Here is a 26,121-nt window from a genome sequence, read left to right as displayed (position 1 = left end):
GAACAATTACTTGAGTAATGATTCGCAACACTGCTGTTTGGATGTTTTATTTTTGAGGAGATTCTATTCACCTCTCAATTTAGAAACTACACATAGCTCTAATGGGAATAAAAGGAAATCAGATTTCAGAAATATAAAGCTAGAGATATCAGAAATATTGTTTCAGTAACTTAAAACTGTTGTAACAGCACAGAATATGACCATTGTTACTCAGAGGTTTTTTAAAATAAAATTGGGTACCATCATTTTCTTCCCCCGTAAACATTTCCCTGCCTTTTAAATTTCATTCTCTTCTACCCCCCTCATTTTTTTCATGACTAAGTGATATTTGGAATGCAAACTTCTTCTCATAAAGTCCTGGTAATACCCTTATTTTCTAAAGACAATGCACATACCGTGGAAGAGGACATTTGCCACTCAATCGCTCGTCTTCTATGTAGCGATGCAATACATCCTGTGACCTTTTCAAGAGCACCGAAAGTGCCATTCTGGAGATGTAGCCTTCTTGAGGAGTTGTGACTTTATTACTGAATGAAAACTGGAGCAGTGTTTCAAAACACACCTTAGAAAACTCTTCTCTCATTCGAATATCTATTTCGGCTTCTGTCAAAGTAAAATTATGCATTTCAATTGTGCATGTGATGATGCTGCATTTCAATCCACTCATTACGTGCTGAGAAAAGGTTATCACTCCTCTAGTATTAAAAAATATTAACAGTGATAAGAACAAATATTAAGAATACATTCTAAGAAAAAATGACTGTGCAAAAATCATAATAGTTCCAAACATAAGAGATGAATTATGACACATTCTCAGTAACACATCACATACCTGACATTGCTTTAATTATAAAATACATTAAATCATCTAAAACCAGCAAACAATCCTACATCATAAATACTCATATTTGGTACTGTATAATTTAAGTATTTTTCTATATAATGGCTTATGTTCATTTTTTTCATCTTTCCAAAAACACCTACAAATGTTTTTTCTTAAAGGCAGAGAAGGTATCTGGCTAGGTACACCATACAGTTACACTAAGGTCATTTACGTTTTAAGAACAGAATGTCCAAAATTGTCTGAAATTATTATTAGAACTGGCACAAAGGAAAACAAACTATGTAGAAAGTAATACAAGCTCAAAATGATACTGTCCAAGCAGTAAGGAAGTAATTTTTTAAAAATTGCAAGGAAAGCTTGGCAACTACCACAAAATATGATTTATAAAAAAGTTGGATATCAAATAGCCTATACTGAATACATGCCAGGGGACTCCAAGTCTCTATCATAGTAAGTATACTCAACATATTAATTCTTTTCTGGTAGATTTAAACACTGTAATTTTTGTCACTGAGGTACCATACCTGTAAAGGAGGATGACTGAGAATGTATTGAGCCTTTATTGAGCATAGTCATTATCTGACCAACAAATTCCTTAGGAATGAAATTAGCATATGGCAGTATCTCTGTGCTGATAAGCTGCACCACCTAAAATAAATTACATATATTTATATTGGTTTTCTAAATACTAAAACTGTAAATCTAGTATGAAGAAACATTTAACAAGAGAGTAAAGCCTGATTAGACTTCACAAAATCTTCTATTGCTAGCATTTAAAATTTGCAGATATGTCCGAAAGTGTGGTCTTGCATGGGACATTAAACTTGAAATAAAATCCTTTCCCCTGCCACTTCTGCCAGAGTTTCTGATCAGATTTCAAATTACATTTGAAGTATATTATTCAAGTTGAATTTATGGTTTTGAAAAGAGAAGATCTAAATCTAACATCAGGAATCTCTCTCTCCCTCCACCCCAATTCAATATTCTCTCTATAACATTAACACACATACTCATCCCTAAAAATGTGATATCTGCAAAGCAGAACAAGTGTGTTAATTATCTAAACGAGCTTAAGGCAATACACATTAACAGAAATGCTCTCTATCCTTGTCTTGATGCTCCCATTCAGGAACAAAATGGGTTTAGATCTCCATAAATTAATGCATTAGATTTGAGAATTCTGCTCACTGCAGGCAGAACCACTTTCACTTTCCATCCAGATATTTCTGTGTCCCAGCCTCTCCTCTGGAAAGATGACAGGTGATGAAACCACAGAAACCACTAGTGCCATGTCTTCTCTGCAACTCCTTTTGCTTTGTGCTCCTAATCTCTGTTCTGCCACATTATTTTGCCCTGGAGCGAAAGAAGTCCCTCCTTACTTCAGATACCATCTTCTCCTAATTTTCTTCAGCCTTATGCAATCAAACACACAGCGATCCCTGTGCTGCACAAACTACACATAACTTCTTCATTTATGCCAAAGCTTCTCAGTATAGAGAACACATCTTAAGGGCAGCAATGTCTAAGAAAAAATTGCTTTTTGCTGACCGCCCCCTCAACAGAGAAGGCATTCATTTCTGGTTTCTCGGTGGTCTACAATTATCAGTGTAAATGCTCAGCAACAGCAATAAATAAGGATACATAATGAGTTAGAGGCAGAAACGCATTCTGTTTCAGCAAGTCTATATTGTTTTGAAGTTGAGATGACAAGAAGTAATTTTTGGCATCCCACTTCCTATTTTTTGCATCACCCTGAAGCAGCTGAATTCTGGATCTATGAATTTCCTGTCTTGTTTTCAAAAATGAAAACATTATCACAGAAAATGTAATGAAAGGGTAACTTTTCAAGAAATTATTTCAGAACAAAAGGCAACTTGTGAATGTCACTAACTCGTTAATTTTAACAGTATTATTTGTTTTAGGCTTCTTACCTCAACATCAATACTCTCATTCTTCTGAAATTCTTGAATTGAGAGATTATCAGGAGGTGTACTAAAAATAAACATACTGCGTTATACTTTAAATTTACAACGTGTAAGGAGATAAGTATGGGAAAGTGTATTACATTTACAGTTATTACATGCATCAGGTTGGTACTATTGTATGGCAATGATTAATGATCACAAGATAAGGTCGGATGGGCGCTTTGAGAAACCTAGTCTTTTCACTCACTATGCCAGAAAAATACTTTTGAGTTCAATGGTACATCTTGAAAAATTTTTTTTAATTTTACATTTTGTTCTACATTAATGAAACATTTTTCATTAATGGGGTATTACCATGTCCTTTTCCCCTTCTAACTGAAATGATGCATTTGTCCTCATTGTTATGTAATTTTATTAAAAGAAAAATCCATGTTACAAACAATAGTTTTGAAGAAATTTATAGCTTTTTGGAGTCCTTCCATTAAAAATATATATGTATTTATTTTCAGATTAAATGTCCAGAAGTGATTCAACAGATCCTGTGGTGGGTAGTTCAGAGTTAAGCACAGGCTCACAGGCAAGGCAGCTGCCCAGGACAGGGCTGTGGGCCTGGGCCAATCCTGTCCTCATAAGGGTACTCATCTGGGCCTGCCTCCTCTGTCCCATTGCCAATTGTAATGAAAGTTGAAGAATCTTGAAGGTTTTGAAATCTCATTCAAATCTGATTAGTTTAGCTGACAGGTGTTTTGTTTTGCGTGATTTTTTCTTCCAGTGCTCCTGTATATTGCTGACAAAGATGAATAAGATTTTTCTGAGATAGAATTTTTTTTTCCCCCATCTTCTGAATACTTAGCATAACACACTGAAAATCAGTCTCCACATCTACAGCTAATTTTCAGTTTTGACAATTAGGAATGTTTTATGTATGTACCAATGTTTCTGCTTGAAAAATAAATATATCTCTGCTCCTCAAAGAAACTTTATGCAGATAAAGTCTAGATCACTTTATCTATCAAACGGACGTGTTACATGTATGACTAGAAAATACACAAAGAATAAAATATTAAATTATAGTATTTATTACTATAATAAATTAGTATTAGTAAATTAGGGTTGTGTATTAGGGAGTCAGGAAGTTTGGAATTTTATGCTGAAAACACAGAATAAAATAAAATATTAAATAGCTGTTCAATCAGTAGCTTTTCTAACACACAGAGTTGTTAAGTATGCAAAACCTTTCAACAATAATTTAAGCTATTACGATGCATAGAAGCGCAGGTCATGTTGAAATACATGGGAAGATTTCAATCTGACACTTTCTAATTTATGACTCACTTTATGAACTGAGGTTTACTTAGAGAAATGTTCAGGCTTTTCTGCCCAGTGATCCATACCTTACCTACTACAGATTATGGTACATATTTGTTCATGTAGTGAATTATTCCCAAGTAAATAGATTTTTGTCTATGTGGATACATCTATCTGGGGCCCAAACGCTTGGCTGTTCTGGCACAACATATCCAAACCGTACTGGAGGGTCAGGAGCCAGGAAAGATAAGAGTGTGATGCAGCAACTTGCCTCAGTACAGAGCTCCCAGCCCCTGCCCACTGAACAGGGAGGGCTTCAGTGCCAAGAGCAAAGACCTAACAAGCACCCAGAGTCCTGCTGTGCACAGCACTCTGCTCAGAAGCATCTTTTGGGAAAGTATTGATTTAATTCCCTCATGTGAGCATAGACTTCTGCTCTAATAAATTATATATATATGCACACACATATTTGGTGAATTCTGTTGTATATAATGGCTTGACATGCTTCTATGAAAGCCTCTGGGAAAGAAGAACAATATGAAATAATAAACACACCAGCTTCTTACTGGAAGACAATTTTGTGTAAATTAAGTTATATGAAATATATTAATTTTAAATGTCGTCTTGATTTATGACAAAAATCAAGATTATTGAGTCGCCTCAGCTGTAGTTTGCTCTAAACATTTTTTTTTAAAAAGCTGAAACTTCTGTCTTGGAAGGCACTAATGCTCTGACAGTAACATTTTCCTTTTTCATTTACCTGGGTTCTCCTGGCTATATTTGAAATTTCTTGTTGTAGAAAGCTGCAGTGACCATTTCTGCTGTGCTTTGTACTTTTTAAACATGAGTATCCCCTCTCATTTAGCCCCATAGCTGGCTTGAAATTCTGTTCCTATCCAAAAGACAGAGGTGGGACCATGCTGAGGAGGTTCACTATTTTAAATTCAGCTATTCACAGAGCTTTAGTTTAAGGGTTCAAACTACAGTGGCCTCTTGTCTAATCAGTGCCAACTCAGTTTCAATGCCAGAAGCAATATCAAACTATCAACACATATGATTTCTAGGACCATGGTGACTAGAAGTGTTACAAGTTAGATTAGAAAAATGTTTGAAACATTGGCTAAAAATTTAGAATACCAGTAAAATAATTTTATTTTTCTACCCAATGCTCAGCCAGGTAGAAACCTGGAGAACATGCATAAAAAAATAAGGCAATGTGCACTGGCATATTTTAATGAAAGCTAAAGGAAAAAAACGAATCAAATCTGTTATGCAGTGTTGCTAGGAAGACTGACTGCATTAAGGCTTTTGTGAGTCTTACAGAGATGCAGATGTTTCATATTTAGAACCATCCCAGCAGTGCTAAGTCAGGCTTGGAGAATAAAGGTTTGAAGAGGAGGTACAAAAGGAAGCCATTTACCTTTGCATATTGCCTCGACAGACAACAACACAGAAGATCTAGAACACTGAATAGTGGAAAGTGTGGAGTATGAAAATGTATCAAGACTGAAGGAAGAAAAGGAAGGGGGTTTTGTGACATAACATTCCAGTTTCATTGAAACAAAGAGCTTAGGAAAAATTACAGAATGCCAGCATAAGAAAGTGGATTTTCAGTTCTAACCGCATTCACGTCTAACGGTATATATCTAACCATTCCTGTCACAAGGGGTGACATGTTAGAGAATGCTAAAAATCCAGATAATGCAGTAATGGGGTTACTCTGTCTCACTGTCAGCCTCTTGGGGAGTCAACTGAACTGCATTTCCCGAATTCTTTGTGTTTCAGAACTTTTTCAATCCATGCCGGCCTTAGTAAGACTTGTACACTCCTGCACCTAACTTCATCATCTCCCTGTCCTGCGTGACACATTTGCAAGTTGGAAAGCCACCAGAGATGACCTGACTCACAGCTGCAGTAAAGCCACTTGGACAGGTTCAGTAGGGTTACTAAAACCAATTCACGTTTACAAGTCACAAATCTAACTAGAACCACTCTCCTCTTCTCAGCTGAGGCTTGGTTAATTGATTTGGTGTTACGGACAAAAATCCAAGTAGTTCCAGAATTTTAAAAAACACAACTCATTGCTAATATAAATAAATCAGGAAACACACCAAAACCAGTTCTATACCACCTAGCTGTCCTTAAATAAAGGGTTAATATGGATAGTGGGAAAGTACATTCTCACTGCCTTCCCCTGCAACCTGAAGGATGACATGCATGTCAACTCAGCAATAATTTTTAGCTGTTATTTTCAAAACAGTGAATAGATTCTCTCAAATTACCCTGGAATAAGGCACCACTATGATTAGCGTATGTTTTCTATTAGAATTACCAAAAAAATTGAAAGAACACACTAAATTTGAAAATTCTGAATTCAATTTCCTTACAAGTGGAACAACTACAAATTTAAGAGACTAAGTAAACTGCAATTATAAACCACTAGAAGACATAATTTAGCAAATTTCAAATCGAAAAGGACAGGTTGCCTTACTTGCCAGGGGTCTCATAGCATCTTGCTCAGAGTGCAGAAAGATTTTAGCAAAGGAAATCAGAAGAGAATTACCTCAATGAGGGGAACTTCCACAGCTATCTCTAGAGCCCTCTTTGCATCACAGCAGGAGAGATATGCTTCAGTAACAATATGGGGAGGAGGAGGAGAACGAGGAGGATGAAGAAAAGGAGAAATGACTGCTATTACTAATTGTCCTGACTAGTGGCATGAGGAAGATGTATTCCCTTTTCAGCTTTAATGTATTTTAGGAACACAAGGCTCAGGCTGATAGAGAGAACAGAAAGTCTATCTACCTATCCTAAAGATACCAAGGGACAAGGCTCTAACTGTATGTAGGACAGCCAGACACTTGGAAGGCAAACTGCTATTTGGAAAAACATGAACACTAGGGAGGTAAAAAAAACCCAACCCCAGACATTCTGTAGCCACACAAAATACAACTACATAATCAAAATGAATCTATTCACAACAAGCCTGGAAAGTGTAATGATAGTGGCCATTAATTATACTAACAGGTCAAATTATCTTGCTGTAGCCATGTGGTTCTACAATATACCAGCCTATTTTTAGTGCTTTAAATTAATCCAAACTTTAAAGTTTCTAAGTGAAAAACAAAGTTTCCTACACTTTTTTAAAGACATCTTTAATTAGGATGAAAAAATTTTCTCTAAAACACATTTTGTATGTTAAATTATGGTATACACTCTGGTTGCTAAAGAGGCAAAACCAGACTTAAGTCAAGACAGACATCGTAAGGCATCATAAATATTCACTCAAGTACTATTTTTTTCTTCTAACTCCAGAGAATATTTGTCCATACATGACAAATGACAAAAGGTATTAGAATTAGCATAAAGAGTAATAGTTTCTAGCAAGCAACATATTAAGATGAAATTTCTATGTTTTAAATAATATTCAAGTAAAGTATAAATCGCTCACTGTAAATTAAACATATTTGTTATAGACAAACAGATATGGCCAAAAAGTCATGTAGATGATAGTGGATTATTCTGAACTAAAGAGCTGGGATAATTTTGCTTCCCTGAATTTATGAACAATCAATACCAGGAAACCGTAGCAGTACTAGTCTTGTTCAGCTAAGAACATGCAAAACGGAAATGTTTAATTTGCTTTGCAAATATTTAGGAATAATTAAATTACAACAAACAGTAATATGTATTTCCAACGCAACTTTTAAGTGAACATACATTCTTCCACAATAACCTGAAAAACCTTAATTTGAATTCAGTACACCCAACACCGACATAGATTATAGGGTGCTAACTGACATGGACCGCCTGTCTCAGAATGGAAGCAAGAATACTAACTGCAGCTGAAAAGAAAACCAAGCAAGATACTACAAAGATTATTTTACATTAAAGAAACAGTGAATTATAAAATAAAAACTTGGATGATCAAAGTGCCTTTTATGCCATAATGGATGACCTTTTCTGTTCTAAGGTCCTGCTACTTAATAGAATTTTCTTTCAAGTAAATGCAAAAAAATAGGAAGGTTTTTCACTGGTTTGCCATGTAATCCTATTGATGATATTCCAAATCCATTCATTATTACACATTTCCACTAATGGATGTGTCTCTAAAATAAATTTTCATTGGTTTTTTTTTTTTTGTTTGTTTGCTTGTTTGTTTTGGGCAAGCTGGTATTTATTCATCATTAGTAAATACAGCTGTGTTTGGCTGCTGACTTTTGTGTGTTTCAAAACTAAACACACAGCAGATTAGTGAAAGGCACTGAACAACTTCACTGTTTTCTGTTAAAAAGAAAGATTTATTTGTTACTGAAAATCAGGGAATTATATTTTTCATGTTCCACCTTGTTCTTTATTCTAAAACACTATTAGATATACTTAAAGTACTCCTAAAAGATGCTTGCCCACAGATGTTTACAGAAGATGGAAATTCCATACCACTCCTAAGCAATTATCTAGAATACTTAAACTTCCTTAGAGTAAAAGGTTCCCTTAGTGTCTAACCTAGAAAATCTTTGCTGTACTGAAACACATTTTTACCCATTGCCAAGGGACAAAAAAATTCTTCTCTGAAGCAAGTTTTTATTATATTCTGAAAATTTACAATGTTTTGCTGATGTTATAGTCTTTTGTTTGAACAAATAGATCCAAAGCCAGGCTGGATGGGGATCTGAGCAAGGTGGTCTAGTGGAGGGTGTCCTGCCCATGGCAGGCTGTTTGGAACTAGATGATCTTTAAGGGCCTTTCCAACTCAAACCATTCTATGATTCCATGATTAGTCTGTCTCTGATCATTACTACTTTTCACTTCTGGACTTTCTCAGCCTGCCCATTGTAGACTGAGAATGTGTTCCATTCTTGAGAGGAACCTATCCATCTTTATAGTCATAAATATGACTATTTAGCTACACTTTTCAAAGAGTATCATAAATAAAATGCGGTTAATTATTAAAGTGCAGTCAATTTATCTTAGGTAGAAACAAATACAATATAACTGTGGGCTTCTAAGTGAACAGCAGTGTACTAAATAATTTTCAAAAATTCACAGTAAGTGGAGTATTTCAAGATGGAACTCAGGACAAATACATATAGTTAATGCTGTTAATTAGAAAAATATCAGTGCAACTCTGTTCAAAGTGAAGAAAGGAACTAATTGTATACATATCAGCAAATCTTTATCAAATCTATAGTAAATGTTCTTGAAAGTCCATACAGAGCTCCCTGTCCTGTTCAGAAAGACTATGCTGTATAATGAGAGTTCAGCTGAGCTCTTTCTTGCTCTTACACTTCACCTTTTGATTGAAGCTTTTTTTACTACTTTTGAAAAGTAGAGCTTTTTGAAGTAGGCAGATTATTTTAATGAATGATGGGGATGAGGTAACCAATTTTCATATATCAAATAGCTCTACTGACACATATAGTGAACAAATTACTTATGAATATTTTCCTTTAAAAATAAAAAACAATAAAGTTGTGTTTACCTTTTTGTGAATAAAAAGTCTTCAAAAGTATTTGCTAGCTCTGGCCACATACTGTCAAATTTTCCAGAAGATGCATGCTGCCTTGCAACAGGTAGTCCAATGGAGAGAACTTTGAGAAGAGAGGACACAGCTAGCTTCCATGTGCTTTCAGAGGGACACGAGTACTTCAGACTAAGAGGTATTCTAAGTGTCTGCAAAATGAAAGTCAAAACAAAATTTCTAGCTGCTCAGACAAATCTAAGATTACAGCAAGTTTCTGGACAAGATCTCAGAGGACACTGTCATTGATGGCAATACACAATCCCTACCTTTTCTGCTAGTATATGAGATGGCCTTTCACAAATGCAATTCTGAACATGATTTATCATAAACCAGCTGGCTAAAGCACAAGTCTGTAGCCAAATAAAAGGTTAGAAGTCAGAATTGATCCATTATCATTTACACTATGAAATCACATACTAATTTTGTTTTTCTGTATTGCCACCCACCATTTCTGCTAATGGGCTTTCCTAACACAGGCAGTCTGTTATCATGAGTGTAATTCTGGGGAATTCAGTCCCTATAAAGTCATCCCAAGTGCTTGTACAGTAAAGAAAAAAAAAGCCTTAAAAATTGCATTTTAACTTTTCCTAGTAAAGTTGAACTTTAAACACTGGAACATAAACACTGGAAGAAATCTGGTCATTACTGACTGTTAAACCACATGAAATTTGAAAGTAAGAACAGTTAGTGAAATTCTAAGATAAAGGCTACAGTACAACTGAAATGTAAAGCAGATGAAAGCACAGCAAAACTTAACTATTTTAGACAGAAAGTCATCTTCAGTATCTATAAAAAAGTAATTAATAAATTTTAAAACATTAGCCATATGAACTATTTAGATTTACAGGCACTCTTTTTAGTATTGTTAGTCAAACTTTAGAACCTGATAGTAAGTTATCTTGGAAAACCAATTATTTACTTGACATTTCAAATACATAGTGACTAAATTCCGGTACTATATGTATGCCCCCCATGCCTTTAGTGCAGTCTCTGATTTGAGGAAAGCAAAAGGAGGAAAGATTATAATTAACTCTCTATGGCAAAAAATTATGACAGCTAGAATCTAACCCTAGAGATAAACAGAACTTTTTTTTCTGCTGCTTATATGTGTCAAATCTAATTCCAAAATCAACATGGACTTCAGAGACATGAAAAATAAATTTAAAAGCATTTTCATATATCCCAATAGATCACATTGTTATGAACTGCAAATGTTACAAAAAAGTGGTATTCTATCAGTTTCTCCAATCCCATTCAAATGGAAGTGGAAAACAACTGCGTTAACTTTGAAACACAAATATGTTCATAACAGATTTCAAACAATATCACCTGTTTTAAACACATTCAATTTTCTGAATTTCTATACAGGAAAATCCTGATGTCAGCCAAGTCATTGCAAACAAGCCAGGTCAGACACATTCTTATTTTCCAGACTTCTGGAAAATATTACTTCTATTATTTACTAAAATTTTTTGCTGAAATGGAATGGTCAAAAAAAGTTAAGCATTTGACAATTCCACTTTAAAGGTATATTAGCAACATTTTTTATGTATTATAAGGTATATTAGGTAATATTTCAGAGCTGCATTGACACATGAAGTCACTAAAAGCAAATCAAAAGTAACAGAGCATACACCCCCGAAGTTTTAATGCTAGTCTACAGAAACTGGGCTTTGGCCTTCAATGCCATACTTACTAAGGCACCTACTTACCACACTCAGGTGCACAACACTTTCAAAGATGTACATTTTGTGGCCTAACACGTTTGTAAATTTTTATCATAACACTGAAATACTGATGTTGACATTACACAGCTAAGAACAGTACAAATAGACTAATAAATAGCAATTATTCCCTGCTGCTCATCTTCATAAAATAACAATCTGTTTACTACACCTTGAAGCTTCCCAGGAAGTGTTTGTTGACACTAGCCAAAAATAAAACTCATGAATTTCAATATAAGCTCATTAAATTCAGAGCGCACGCAGGTCAAACTTTTACCTTAATAATGTTCTGAAGAACCTTCTCTGTTACCACAGCTTTGTGGCAAGCTGTCTTTTGGTACAAGTCCACCACAACTTCCAATGATCTCTCTGCAAACGGTACGTAATTCAATGCCACCCATTCCGCCTAGGAAAAGGAATTAGTAACTTACTAAATTATGTGTGAAAACATTTTAATTAAGGAGCAGAAAGTGTATGTTTTGCACTGAACTCTCAGTTTAATGCATGCAATGTTTGCTAAGTATATGGTCCAAGCCACAAAACTGCAAATACAGTATAGTCTGGCTATGAAATTGTACTCTACATTGAAGTAAAGTACATTTAAGTAGGAGAAATGTTGCAGTCTAAGCAAGACAACTACATTAGGACAATCTTTAAGGAAATTTAACTCACCGGTGCAAATAGTTGTATCTAGTGTGATTCCATTGTGTTGCAGGACAAACAGAATAAGAAGAATTAATACATACATAATGGTTACCTCTTTGATTACACTGAATCAGATGCTCATGCTTAGTGAACAGCAGTGTACACAGATAAAAAGAATTACTCAACACGTTCCATTTCTTTACAGCACGTGCAATTCAAAAATCTGCAGCTTGAGGGAATTTTCTCCATTCAAAATTATGTCTCTGTGTTAAATTTAGTATCTCTTGTAGGACAAATTATTTTAGATTAATTCATGTACAAATTCAGACACATTTGTCTGGTGTTCAAGCCAGACCTTTCCTACATGAAGGAATATGAAGTATAAAAGCAAAGAAAAATGCAAAGGGAGTAAAAGAAGATAACAAAAGCATGTAAAAAAAACCTTATTACGCAACATGCAGTTAAGTTTTTACAGATTGAATAAATGCATCTTGCTGGACAACCTATAGCTGAAGCTGAATTGGATTAACCAGCCAAGTGAAACAAGTGAGATTTCTAACTGATTACCTGATTATACTTTGCATTTGCAATGTGCTTTGTTTCCAACTGTCCATACTGTGGAGGCTTGCAGGAAAATTCTACAAAGGCCAGTAGTTGGTCAAAGATTGCAGGATACATTATCTGCATACCTTCTGAGCCCACACATATAGCCTTTATCAAAAGAAAATAAAGAATTTTAATATATATTTCTTGAGTTTTTGCTCTAACACCTGCATCAGTACAAGGAACTCCTACAGAAAACTCCCCTATACAAGAGTCATGCTGTATGAAAGATCGTGTATAGTTCCAAGAGTTGAAGGAAATTACATTTGGTTATTTTATTGAAGTAAATAAAGTTGCAAATACCTGGGCATATATAGTTCAGTACATGCAGCTATCTCATCCAATAAAAGATAAAGCAGAGTTTGTGAAGAAAAGTTGACTCATAAGTAAAATAAGTCTTATATAAGCCTTGTATATAGATTTCAGCCACATCTTTAAGTTCTACTTCAATAAACATTTAAATCTGAGAAGTAAATGAGAGAAGGCTTCAAAAAGTAGTTAAAAGAGTGTCTTATATAGAGGAGTAGAAATGAGAATTATATGGTTTGGCATAGCTAAAACTCATAATCTTGCTTTAAAATGGAAAACATTTCAGGAACAGTGTACTTACACTACCAAAAAACCTCAAACCCCCCTATACTACAGCAGTAAAAGACTAGAAGATGAGTTCTAATGAGAAATAAAAAGAACAAAGAACAAACCAAAGGGTGAAAAATGGGCTCAACATATGGAAGCCTGAAAAGAGATGCAAAGCTTCCTTCCATTCCCATGTTCTTGAGTTGCAATTTGTCCTTTGTTAGTAGAGTCACATGATAAAATGCATTTATGAAACTAGTCAGGGTTCAGTCTGAAAAATTTTAGGTTTTTTCATGCTATTCAAACTGCAAAGTTGTTCCACGACTTCAGAGAAAATCAGAACTGACCCAAGTCTTCCTGTATCAGCAAAGAACCTGATCCTACACGCAAACACAGAGAAATGTTTTGTTTCAAAGATTGCAAATATTTACATACTCTTCTTTAATGCTTCCACTGTGTACTCCTGCTTTAATGCTTTCTGAGTGTACTCCTGAGAGTATCAATTGAATTCAAGAGAGGAAGAAGGTACTCTGGCCTAAAGCAAAACCATCTGACTCGTGGCCTTTGCTTCACAGCAGCACTGGCTGGCTGCCTTGCCATGTGAACTTGGCTCTATAAACACATGTATGGTGTTTATAGAGCCAAGAGGAGCAATCACACAACTTCACAGAACTTACTGATGTCCAAGAATACTTTCATGTTTTTAGGGACTTCAGTGCTGTTGTGTTAGTAACATAACTATAGGTGGGATAGGAGGTTTCAGGTACCATCTTATGGAAGCCTGTTTTGCAAAGGCTTGTAACTGCCATGGTAACCCACTGAAAATGGGAGTGGGGAAGGGGAGATGTCTCCCTTTCTCATTAGAGTTATTGCTTTTGTTATTGTTTAGAAACCTTCAGCTAAAACATCTTGACAAGAACAAGACTATAATAATGTGCAGTTTTCCCTCATGTTAAGAACTTCGGTAACCCCTTCTTTGAAAAGCCCTAATGCCTGCTGCCTATGGAAACTAAGATCATCTGGATAAGAAGACTAAAATCCAGAAAAATTTGAGATAAATAAATGGACTGATCAAATGGGAAAAAAACAGGATTTGGGTTAGACTGACCTGCTGGAAAAGGGAGAATAAAAATGGGTCAAGCCTGACTGGAAAAGGATGAAAATGTAGACATGACTGGTTTTAAAACTTCATGTTATTTAAACACGTATATACAAAACTGAGATTCAATACCAACTTCTATCCAAGCAAACTGAATTGAAATTTAAAAAATAATTCACTCCACAGCATTTCCATGGCAGAGGTGGTTGGAACTAGATGATCTTTAAGGCTCCTTCCAACACAAGCCTTTTTATGATGCTATTCTTATACCTCTGTTTTCAAAATACATTAATGAATATTTGTTAAAACCATCAGCTAAAGGAATGGCTGCAAGGTAATTATTCTACCTTGCTTGCATATGTTTGAGATTAATCAGTTCACACTAAGAAAAAGAGAAAAGACACTGAATTGCTGTTCATTTGGCAGCCACCAAGTGTTCCATGAGCTAAATGGGGCAGGATCCTGACAGCAGCAGCAGGGGATATATGGCCACACAGTTAAGCAAACTAGTCATAACGTGAAAGCCCAAAGGGAAGGAAGTCAGGTCATGTGGATATTTTAATTCTGGCATTTCCCAAGTAAGTTTGTTTTTTTGGCGTGGTGTTTTTTTTAAAGTAGTGCTGAATATAAAAGCATTATTTAATTCATTATCAACTCTGCTTCTTTTGAATAAATAAGTTTTGTGAATGAGCACTGAATTTTGCAAGGAGGTATTTTACAACTGCAAGAAAAAAGAAGCAAGCAGTACTATTTTTTTTTTTCGCTTCCAGAGAAAGAGCACCCTCATTTGTTGTTTATAGATTTACTTGCATAAAGGGTGCTCTCTGAACATGAGTTCTATAGTAAGAATTTATTAAGCAGAGATGCAGCATTTTCCTTAAATAACTGATTAATAAGAGGCAAGAATGTAGATAATCTGCCAGAGAATCTTCTATATTTTATGTTTTGTGTAAACTGTAAGTTCTCATAATCCCTGTTCTTTCTAGACTGTTCATGGCAGCACCTGGACATCATATGGAACACTGTTTGTGGGACTGTTCCTCCATCTCCATGTACAAACCTTCAGTATCAACATCAACAGTACTTCAGTATTAGATGGACATGTGAATGGCTACAAACACAGCACAACACTTAAGGCTCTTCTGCAATCAAGCAAAACCACATTTCATAAAGATTACACCATTCCTTTCAATGCAGAGCATCTACTTTGCAGCAGGAATGGAGACCTGATTGTTAAAATACAACACACTGTGCAATTATAAATAATTTTTAAAATCATGTTTAAATCACCCCATTATAGTTCTACAGAGTAGAAGCAGCACATACTGTAGTTTACCTTTCACACACTAGAAGTTGCATTATTACCTTTTGTAAAACATCTAAAGCTGTAAGCACTGCTTCCTGTAAACTTGTCAGAACTGCTTCAGTGTAAGATGGAAGGATGAAAGGGGAAGCATCTGAACTGATTGGAACTGAAACAGCACCGTGCAAAATGACACCCAGCTTTTGGAGATCATCCATGCTGAAACCAGTTTTGATGTGTTGGTAAAGAGCTGGGAATATTTGAATTAAAGCTGTAAGAAAAGGCTGGCTGGGAATGAAAGTCAATTTATCACAAGTAATGGGAGGTCTTGTACTTTCTGATCCAATCCTATACCAGCTGTTCCAGGCTGCCCACCAAAGATTCAAATCTTCAATTTCATCTGTTATTACAGGAGGTTCAGATCCATTATATCTTCCTATTCTTTCTCCTATGGAGTCAGTTCTCATGAATGATCTGCCCAGACTAGTGGCAGTAGCTGTCCCTACCACCAAAGGTACAGAAACATTGATGGCAGGTGGTGTCTCAGGCTTCTCAGAATCTCGAACTGGAGAAACAATTTGTAGGATTTCCTGGAAGCTTTTCAGAGCAGCCAAGGAAACTTCATTATTTTTGCTAAGTGCTGCTGACTGGATATGATCAAGAAGAACATCCCAGGCTTGGGAAAAGTCTCCTATTGAAAAAAGAGAGAGGAAGGGAAAAAAAATCAATTTGGAACTTGCTTCCTATTCCCATTTCCACCCGCCTTCCCTCTCTAAAAGGCTGCTCATGTACTTTAGTTAGTCTAAAACACAGAAATTTCAAGAGATTAGGTGGCCACCTGAATGACTTTTATATCAGTTCAACCATAAACTGAAAGAATGAATGTGACAGAGAAACACATAAATATGAAGAATGAAACAATATACCTATGTTCATGCTAAATTTTCTAGCAAAAAAATCACATACCACATCACATACCAATAAAATACATTTTATACATTCAGTATAGTAAACCAGATTTATTCTTAAACATACCAGATGCCTGTTGATTTCAAGAAGGGTTAAGCCCACACAAGGAATTAAGGGTCAAATTAATGCAATTACTCATCCAATGCATTTATAAAGAATAGATTTTAAAATGCTCTGATAACTGTACTGTGGAAAGATTTCGAGGCATTTGAGTTTTTCATTAAATTTAGCCTTAACCTTCAATTTTCTATATTACTAATTACAGGGTTTGAATAATTAAAGTAGTTCTAATTTTTTTTATTCAGTTTTAACTCAAGTTTAATATAGCCTAAATTCTACCACATTTCTGCAAATGACTGATACACTTATTAGCTGTTAATATGTTGATACCTGTATCACAAATGACCAAAATTAAATACAACACAACTTATAACCAGTTAATATACATTAATTGCATACTATAAGATGCTGAAGGTAGATTAATCTAACAAGAACTTTTCTTTATGAGCTATACATTCTCTATTCCTTTTGCACTTCTTCCTTGTAGAAATTACCAAGCTACAGTAAAATATTACTACATACAGCTGAACAATGTAAATGTTCAATACTCCACTGACTTTACAGGTAAGTTCTCTTTATGTTCTCAGAGTACTGTTAAATTTGACACACTGATGCCACAGAAGAGTTCCAGGCAAGTGTTGCATTTCCTTAGGCAGATAAAAGGAAAAGCATGTTCTGACAAGAACAAAGAAAAGACAAAGTATTATTGTTATCAGTCTACTATAATTTAAAGCTATTTAGCACCCAGAACTGGGACTCAATTGTGACTACTGAGATTTAATCTCAAGTAGTGTGATACAGAAGAGAACTCTGTAGTTACAATTTTTGGCTCTATGAAGCATCAAATAACTCTGTAATTCTCATAACATTTGAGGTGACACAACAAAAAACATTTCTGAGCTAAGATTAAGCTTCTTGCCCTGTACATTAACTGAAAAGAACATACAAAAGCAGGAAGTTTATAATTGTGTCTTTTAATATCTACAAATTTTACCTAGAGGCTGCAGTAAGTATCTCCTAGTGTTAAATATCCTTGCAACTCCAGCCAATGTTAATACCCATGTCTCAGCCCACTGTTTCTCAGCTGTATCCCTTGAATGATGAATGAGAATGTTGCCTCCTCCTGATTCAATCTTCTCTTTGTCAGCTGTTGTAGAAGATTCTCGAACCCTATCCAACAGGTGAAATAAAACCTGTAATAGCCAGAAAAGAGGAAAAATGCAACTTTTCAAATAACATAGTTGCATTCATAGCAAACCAACAAAAACCAGTAATTCTTTCATTATCCTTTCCATCACTATGTCACCCTGAACATTCCCTTGTTCTAAACAGTCTCCCCAGCAGTCAAGATTAACAATCAGTCAACTGATGGCTGCTTGAGAAGGGCTGGAAATAGGACACTCAAACCCACAAAGAAGAGGTGTCAGCACCAAGAGAACACCAAAACCAGTGGATCTCAGACACTTCACAGGTACAACAGGCAGGCTCAAATATAGCCTAAAGTTTCCATAAAGCACAGCAAACATGATTGCGACTTAGAACACAGCATTTGATAGATCCAAAACAGAATGCAAAGCAAGGCCTCATTTAATACCAGATCAGCCCAGTCACATGACCCTCAAACATCTCCCTTTTCACACAAAAGATAAGTCATTCTTGTAGGAAGGACACCATCTTTTTATCAAACTCCTGAGTCAAAAATAAATTATTAGGATCTTAAAATTGTATTTTAGAAGAGGCTTTAAAGGCCAGAGAAGACAAAGTGTAAAAAAACATTCCCAAAACCCAAGAGACTAGATTTCTGCCACCTTATGTTATCTTTTAAGTCTTAATAAATTGTCTAAGTGATAGTGGTCAATGGATAATAAAATGCAAATGCTCTTTACAAAACCTTCAGAGGAAGCTTACACATCATACCTTCCATATTACTGTGTGCCACGTTGAATGTTGCAGTAAAGTTCCATGAGCACCAATAGTAGAAAACAGTGTCTGCCCAGCACTCTTTCTAACTGCAGGTCGGGGATCCACACACAGTTCTCCAAGTTTGGCATACAGGCATAACCAAAGACAGTCAAATGGTGATGCAGGATGGAAAGGTCTGTTCAGCAACACCCCCTTTTCTTCTGCCTGTTTCTGCAACACTGCTTCTTCTTTGTTTAGCTCCTTTTCAATTATTTCCCCTCTTTGGAAAAAATAATCTGAAATATTCCACTACAAAATAAATAAGACATATGGTGTTGTACAATAAAAATAGGGTAATGCTTTAATGTTCATGGAATAAATTGTCTCTTATTTTCACACAGTATTTTGCAAAGTACATCAAGATATTAATTTCCCTACGCTGGTGAAATAAGATCAGCACATAAATATTGCAAGGTCCAAACATTACTCTTCTTTCTCAGCTTTTAGGTTTCTGTTATGAAGAATGAATTCATCATTTTAATACATTTTTTGTAAAAAAATGTATTAAAAATAAGATACTGATGAACATGCTTACAATGCAATACTATTTCTTTTAGTAAGGCAGGAATCATGGAGATTAAAGGTGTGTTCACTCAATTTACCTATGATTCCAAATGACACCATGGGAGTTCAGTTAGAACCCAAAAAGCTATCCTGCGGTTTTCATTTGTGTAACTGGCTACAGATACGTTTTCATTAAAAAAGAAAAGCAAAAGTGAAAGCCAGAAGCAGCATCACTGTAGGTTAATACAAAACTCACCAGCAAACCAATTGAAGTTAAGCTAATATTTAGCTCTTGATTGTGAAGTCCAAAGCTTCCTGCAACTTCAACAACTATCTGCAGACAAGTACATGGCATTGTAGGAAGGAAGTCGGTCACAACCAGCTGAAGACACTGGAATGCAGTCCGTATTAAGGACTCTCTTAAAAAAAAACAAAATAAAAACAAAGCACACACACACACTCATTTCACATTTCTTCAAGAGCATGGAAATATTTTGTATACAATACCTCATGAGATAGCATTATTAAATACAAAAAGAAAAAAATGAAATTAATGCTTTTGAGAAGAATTTGCACCACTTTAAATGGGTTTTTGAGATATAATTTTAAGTTGAAGCTTAAAATTCTGATGAACTAGCTTAGTCCATGTTAACTACCTAGTGGAGTTGGAAGTTCAGACTTTCCAGTGGTCCTTAGCTAATTTTCCATAGTGAAGTCCATTTCTCTGTTCTAGAGTTCTAAGGCTTGTTAGTTCATATATGTTAGCCAGAACATTAGAAAAAAGCCACAATGGAAAAAAAAAAAACCAAAACAAACCAAGCTTAATTTAAAAATTATAATCTTCCAAAGAGCAAGCTGTTCTGAAGAGTTTCTCGTATCAGCAGCTAGAATTACCTTAAGTATGCCAAACACATGAGCAAAATTTGTTTTTATTTCTTAGGAAAGATGCACACTTATATAATCGCAGTCTTATTTGCTTCAGTACTACATTGTACAGACAAAAACTTTTCAAAATATTTACCCTTAAATAGATCCTTAATAATTACTTTGCCTTCAGAATTAGATTCTGAATACAAACATAAAAATATAGTACAGAAAAGGTTTGCAAGGAGTTCTCAGAAGCAGCAAGGCCATTTACAACTAAAGTCTTGTTCAGTAAGAGACAAAATGAAGGAATAAAAAGGAGTGGTGGAGTTAGGTAACAAAAATAGGGAAGCTGCATTTAAATTTCACTGCAGGGTTTTTTCAATGTTTAATGTACAACAGAAATAACTTCAAAGCTTTGTAATACAGAAACTTCATGTCCTTCAGGATACACATCCTGGGAACAAATTTCAGACTATAGACATGTCAGTTACCTATTCCAGAATTACAAATGATTTTTTTTTAATTAATCCAAAATCAAAATCAGACGTGGGTCATTTCCTCTGTATAGTAACATGATGTAGAAACCAGAGGAATACACAAGAAACTTCACATGGACAGTAATGGTATAACTAATAATTCTCTGATATGATGAATATTGCAGACAAACATCCATCCTACCATGTAAGATCAAAGTATTTCTCATTACTATACTGATGGAGGATAGACTCACACAATACTTTCCCCCATACTCATTAGAGGAGCCTATAAAGTGAAACAGACACAAAACTGATGCAGTTCCCCCTCCAGTACACAGTTTCAGAGGTATGTGACCTTCAAGGACTCTAAGAGAAAAGAGAAGGAGGCAGGGAATCTAAGTATAGTTCCACTACTCATTCTGAAGTACTGAGCTAATGCAAAAGTAACCTGACTTTCTAAACTTCAAATGCAAGGCTGCAAGAACAAATTCAGAACAGTTTTTCCAAATTAAGGTCCCACACTACTATGCGCATGAAGAAAGGTTTTAAAGTCCCTCATGCAAGTACTAACAGTGATACAGCTCTTCAAATTGTGGAGCTGTCCTTGGTGTTACAGGTGACCATGAAAAGGTAACTATAAGTAGAAGAAACTTAACCTCAGTGAGAAATCTTAAGATTGTGTAGGGCTTTATCTATGCTTAAAATAAACAGAGGTTTTCCACTGAAAAAGTCTTCGAAGACAGGCTTCCTTTTGTTTGGCAGGATTCTACTGTACAATCCAGAAGTGCCCAAAGTATGCGTTTTGGTTATCAAAACAGCATTGTCTGTATTTATATTAATGCTTTTTATATTTATAAAAGCCTGGAAAGCAGTCCTCCAGGAAGGTAAATGGACTTCTATCCTGGAATCCAGGATGTTCACTGATCAGAGGGAAGACACTTGTGAATAAAGTCTTGTGGTCAGTAAGTTAATATTTAAAGTACAATAACAGCATCTGCATCTTGTATTCACAGCTGTAACTTAGGTGAGAAATTAAGTTCATTCTCAAGGAAAAGGAGGCCTGCTTTATTTTTTCCTACTCTACTTAATATGATGTGGTCAAACAGTGCTACATAGTTGAAGTAGATTATTCCATATACTTTGCAGGCAGAGACCAAGATATCACACAAGATGTTAGTAACATCCTGAGATATCGGCCAGTGAAATATGGGTTTGAGATTTAATGGGATCCAAAGACTGTCTTGAGAAGGAATTTGTGGTGGTTCTCATCCATCACTAACAAGAGTGAAAATCAAAAGGCATGCAGGAACACATAGCACCAAGTGTGGAAACAACAACTACCAAAGGAAGCTTAATTACAAAAAAGAGGATCCTCACAACCAAGAATGCAAAATCCTTGGGAATTTTGGTAGGTAATACTGACAGTGCAAACAATACTGGTCCAAGAGCAAAATCCTTCAAGCATTTAAAGGGGCTTTAGGTTTTATATGACCAGAAGACTAAAGCTAAGGCGAGGCAAAAGGAGAGCTGTGCCAAGGAGAATTCTACTGACACTGGAGTTATAGGATGACCTATCCTGCTGCTAGTCTTGACTAACACCTAAAAAGCAATAAATATCGTTTGAGTGTGTGGGTATAATTCTTGGTGCTTACAGCTACAAAGGCAGATGTTCAATTCATTGCTCATTTCAAAAATCCTCATTGCAATTTCATCTCTCACTTTCCCTTGTGGGCAGAGAACAAGTCCACCTCTGCTGGCAACAGAGTCAATTGTGTAAGTCAAGGGATTCACCCACAGCCAGTAAATAATCTTCCATCCTTCTGCTACCAGCAAGCATTTAGGTAGGAAGACTTCAAGAAAAAGAGAGAACTATCAGAAGAAAACACACACCAGAGACTACTAGAAGATTTAAGAAGAAAAGGAAGCAATAGATAAACTGAGCAAGAGCTGATTCACACAGAAGTATTGGCAAGCACCAGAGACGTGTCCACCAGATGGTCAAGATCAAATGCAATGGCACACTGAGTACTCCTCAGTGTATACTGCCTGCTGAGTACAGGAGAAAGTAGAGTGGAATAATATTCTGGTCTTTTTGAAGATTAATTCAGTAAAATAAAGTGTGCTTTAAGAATAATTAAAAAGTGTATTTTTGTTGAGTAAAATTTTTCACAAGCAAAAAAGTACAATGAAACTATGATTATTGAAGTGGCTGTTAAAGTAAAAAAAATACAAGCAGAATTTTTTCTACTGTTCTTATCTTGCATGAGTTTAAAATTTTATTTCCACCACTTACCCCTGATCACTTTGGATTGCCCCCATGACTCCAAGCACCAATGGCCAACCAGGTCCTAAGCTGTCACCCTGACTCTGTAAAATCTGTAGCACACACTCCAACTGCTTGATCCTGATATCAGGATGACTAATGTTTGACAGCTCCTTTAGTGGATTCAATAAAAGCAACTGCAGCCTCTAAAAGTAAACAGTAAAGCAAATTAAGGATGCTAGCATTTAACTGATTCATAAGTATTTTTATGTATGAATGAAAACACAGTACAAATTAAAGTTTCATTGAATTAACTCAGTAGCTCACTCATTAAATGCTCAAATTCAGACCATAAAGGGTCTTTGCAGAAAATCTACCTTCCTGGCTCCTGTTCTCCAGGTTCCTCAGGAAGCAGCTACAGATGCTATCAAAGTTGCATAAGAAGTGTCATGCAACTTTATGCTCACTCAGCAGGGCTACACTCAGCTTCCTCCTCAAGGGACCATGGAAAGAATATCCAATGAGTCTCAGTAAAAATATTAGACTGTTTTATTAATAATTGATTGAACAGCTGTAATTTAGAAGGTTAGGCAACACATTTTTACCTGCCACAGCATCACATATATACTACTAAACATTCTGGAATTGTTTTGCACTCATGGGGGTGACCCATAATTTGTTCTAAGAAATGCACATAATATGCAAGCATCACTCTTAGGTATTTGAAAAATGAAAGAGGATAGTTTATTAGAATGCATGTGGTTGATCACCATAGTTACATCTGAGTGTTACAGCTACAGACTTTATATACTCAACAGCAAAGTTGCTTTAGGAATGAAGGAGGAAAGCATCTGCTTTTACACTTTACCTGGTTTTGAGATAATGGAGGATCATGTCTGAATGTCAGTCCTGCTTTAATGAGAGAAGTTAAAGCTTCTGCTCCCCATTCTCTCATTCTGGAGTTGGGATGCTGACAGACCTGAAAACACACCAATGTTTTGTTTAAAGCCACCTTTATTTAACCAAGATATATAATACATTAAAAACTGGTATTTTAATTATATTAGAATGTACATAGATTAGTATAAGAATAATACAACAAATCTCTAAATGGTAAAATTTGGCTTCAGAGTAAAAAAATAAATTTATCTTTTGGATAGACATACCTTCTGAATAAGGAAGCAATAGGAAGCAGTGAAAGACACAGAAGGAAACATAATGAAAATTACATATATAATTCAAGTAAGTCAATTTTCCAAAATGAATAAACTAACTGCTAATTCTCATAATGATTGATTAAAAAGCACCAAACAACCCTTCAATAAATCCCTAGGACTCTCAGGTTTAACTAATCCTAAAGCTACAAAATTGGAAGTTTCACACACTGCTTAGCATAATCAAGTGAGGAACATGACAGTAGCCAACGAAGAGTCTTCTATGCTCTCAAATACAAAAAGTAACTACATATTAAAGACAAAATAAACCTCACACTCCATTATTTTAAAAACTTGACAAAACAATAGCAAGCATTTTTAAACTCAAGTTTCAAATGCATACATTCATTTCTCTTTGTCTCTGAAGTCTCTAAACCTAACAACTTTTCTAATTGTTTTTTTAGAATATAAAAATTAAAAACATTGTGCATATTCATTTCTTAGATAGCTAGTATGAACTGTGCTATACCTAATGCATTACCCACACTCTAATATGGGAAGTGTACAGTTTCATTGACTGCTCCAAACTTATTCCCACCCACCCTTCCAGCCCTAGCTCTGATGGTGTGAGAACCCAGAGTCAAGTCCAAGACAGCATCATAAAGAAGGCTGATGCCTTTTATTGGTGGATCATTCTCCTATCAACCACTAGCCAAACTGAAAAGGTGAACAACATAGAAGAGATAGCTTAACGTTTAAAAATGTGGACGAGAAATAGCCATTCTCCTGATTTAATTACATTTTAAAAACTTATAAAATAAAAAGAGAGAATTTGAAGTACTTCATGCTCTGATTCTGTCCAGATGACCAGTTACAGAACCAGGGAACAAGCTATTCCATCAGGTTGTGTTTAATTGAATCATACCTGATGTTTCCTCCTTCCTTATCGTACCACAACAACTTAGGTTTAAAAGGAAATAAGGCAGTACACTTTGAAAGAAAATGTATTTCCTACAAAAACTGTATTTCCTACAAAACAGTGACAGATTATCTGCACTGCATGGGTAACAGACTGAAACAGACTGCTTCCTAGATGAAAACAGTCTCAAGATGTGGATGGTGAACCTTATTGCTTTGTAGGGCAAAAAATAAACAAGAGAAAGAGATGTCTGTGCTTTAAGTCTTTAAACCCAGAAGTACCTAATTTTTTTCTCCTAGATAAAACAATATGTGGTTTCCATAAGAAGACATGGCCAATCCTTGATACTGGTTGAAACAATGCACTGGTGCTAAGGATGTATCTGATACATTCAGAATTATGAGGAAGAAAAGTCTTCTCCTTTACCCAGTCTAAAACAAGCCCTGTTCTTACATTTTATTCTCCTTTATACTTGTGTGGAGAATTAAAACTACAGTTACATTCAATCACCTGTTTTTAATTTTCAATTCAAAATGTAAGTTTTTTTTCCTTCATAAAGTATATTTTTCGCATTGAAGTTAAAATACTAAAAAAATTGCAACAGGATTATGACATGTTTATACTTGAACAGTATTCTCTTAAAGAAAGCATTCAGAAGTTAGCTTAAATATTAAAAAATAAACAAACAACTCTTTCTTAATAAATCTGCTGGCTTCAGTTCTAGGAAGATTCTGTCTCAGAATCATCCTAGATATTTGTACTGTATGAAACAGTAAATTTGCGCTACCTTAACTAGAACAAATATATGAACTATAATTATTTCATATTTTTAAACACTTCTGTGTCAAAAACATATAAAGACTGACAGCACCATAAAGACAAAGTTACCTAGAGACATTAAAATACTGTAATTTAAATATAATAAATTCACTTTTAAATCCAAACCATCAAGGATTCGAATTGCAACAATAAAGTGCCTAAACCAAAATATATAATTATAATTTAGAAATTTTTTTTAAATTACACATTAAAAACACATTTCCAAGAGATTTTCATTACTACAAACTAAATTCTAGTACAAGTGATAAAAGCCATTAGTTACCTCCAGAAGATGACCGGTCAGAGGTCTCCAAAGAATCTCAATCCTGCGCATGTTAACTAGTCCCGTTTCCAGTAATTTAGCAACAGCAAAAAGTGATGGTTCCTTAATAAAACGGAATTGAAGCACATGACTCTGAGGCAGGTGCGATAAGCGGGAGCATTTTGCCAGGGGATAGATAGTTTGCGAGCCGAGGCGCCGCTCGCTCCGCAGCCGCGGAGGCCGGGGCGCTGCGGCGGCAAGCGCAGTGCGGCAGAGCGGCCACACGGGGGCAGCAGGCCGGCAGAAAGCAGGGCA

General features: G+C 35.4%; 1 protein-coding gene across 3 annotated transcripts in view; it reads right to left on the bottom strand.

Annotated features, from left to right (window-relative positions):
- Window positions 1-26,121, bottom strand: part of MON2 (MON2 homolog, regulator of endosome-to-Golgi trafficking) — a 65,776-nt gene that overhangs the window by 3,899 nt on the left and 35,756 nt on the right. Inside the window, exons 20-33 of one of the 3 annotated variants that reach the window (XM_041465483.1) lie at window positions 25,828-25,929; window positions 23,521-23,631; window positions 22,683-22,858; window positions 19,303-19,465; window positions 18,498-18,791; window positions 17,575-17,773; window positions 15,614-16,242; window positions 12,538-12,681; window positions 11,998-12,015; window positions 11,603-11,731; window positions 9,560-9,750; window positions 2,776-2,836; window positions 1,369-1,492; window positions 396-603 (exon numbers count right to left, since the gene is read on the bottom strand). In XM_041465483.1, coding sequence (XP_041321417.1) covers window positions 396-603; window positions 1,369-1,492; window positions 2,776-2,836; window positions 9,560-9,750; window positions 11,603-11,731; window positions 11,998-12,015; window positions 12,538-12,681; window positions 15,614-16,242; window positions 17,575-17,773; window positions 18,498-18,791; window positions 19,303-19,465; window positions 22,683-22,858; window positions 23,521-23,631; window positions 25,828-25,929 — 2,549 coding nt within the window. Of the gene's footprint in view, window positions 1-395; window positions 604-1,368; window positions 1,493-2,775; window positions 2,837-9,559; window positions 9,751-11,602; window positions 11,732-11,997; window positions 12,016-12,537; window positions 12,682-15,613; window positions 16,243-17,574; window positions 17,774-18,497; window positions 18,792-19,302; window positions 19,466-22,682; window positions 22,859-23,520; window positions 23,632-25,827; window positions 25,930-26,121 lie in introns of those variants that run through there. The other 2 variants (XM_041465482.1, XM_041465484.1) reach the window with 2 other exon arrangements.

This window comes from Pyrgilauda ruficollis, unplaced genomic scaffold (genome assembly GCF_017590135.1).
Source record: "Pyrgilauda ruficollis isolate IOZ18807 unplaced genomic scaffold, ASM1759013v1 scaffold19, whole genome shotgun sequence".
Classification (NCBI taxonomy): domain Eukaryota; kingdom Metazoa; phylum Chordata; class Aves; order Passeriformes; family Passeridae; genus Pyrgilauda; species Pyrgilauda ruficollis.
This window is presented reverse-complemented; position numbering and strand designations above follow the sequence as displayed.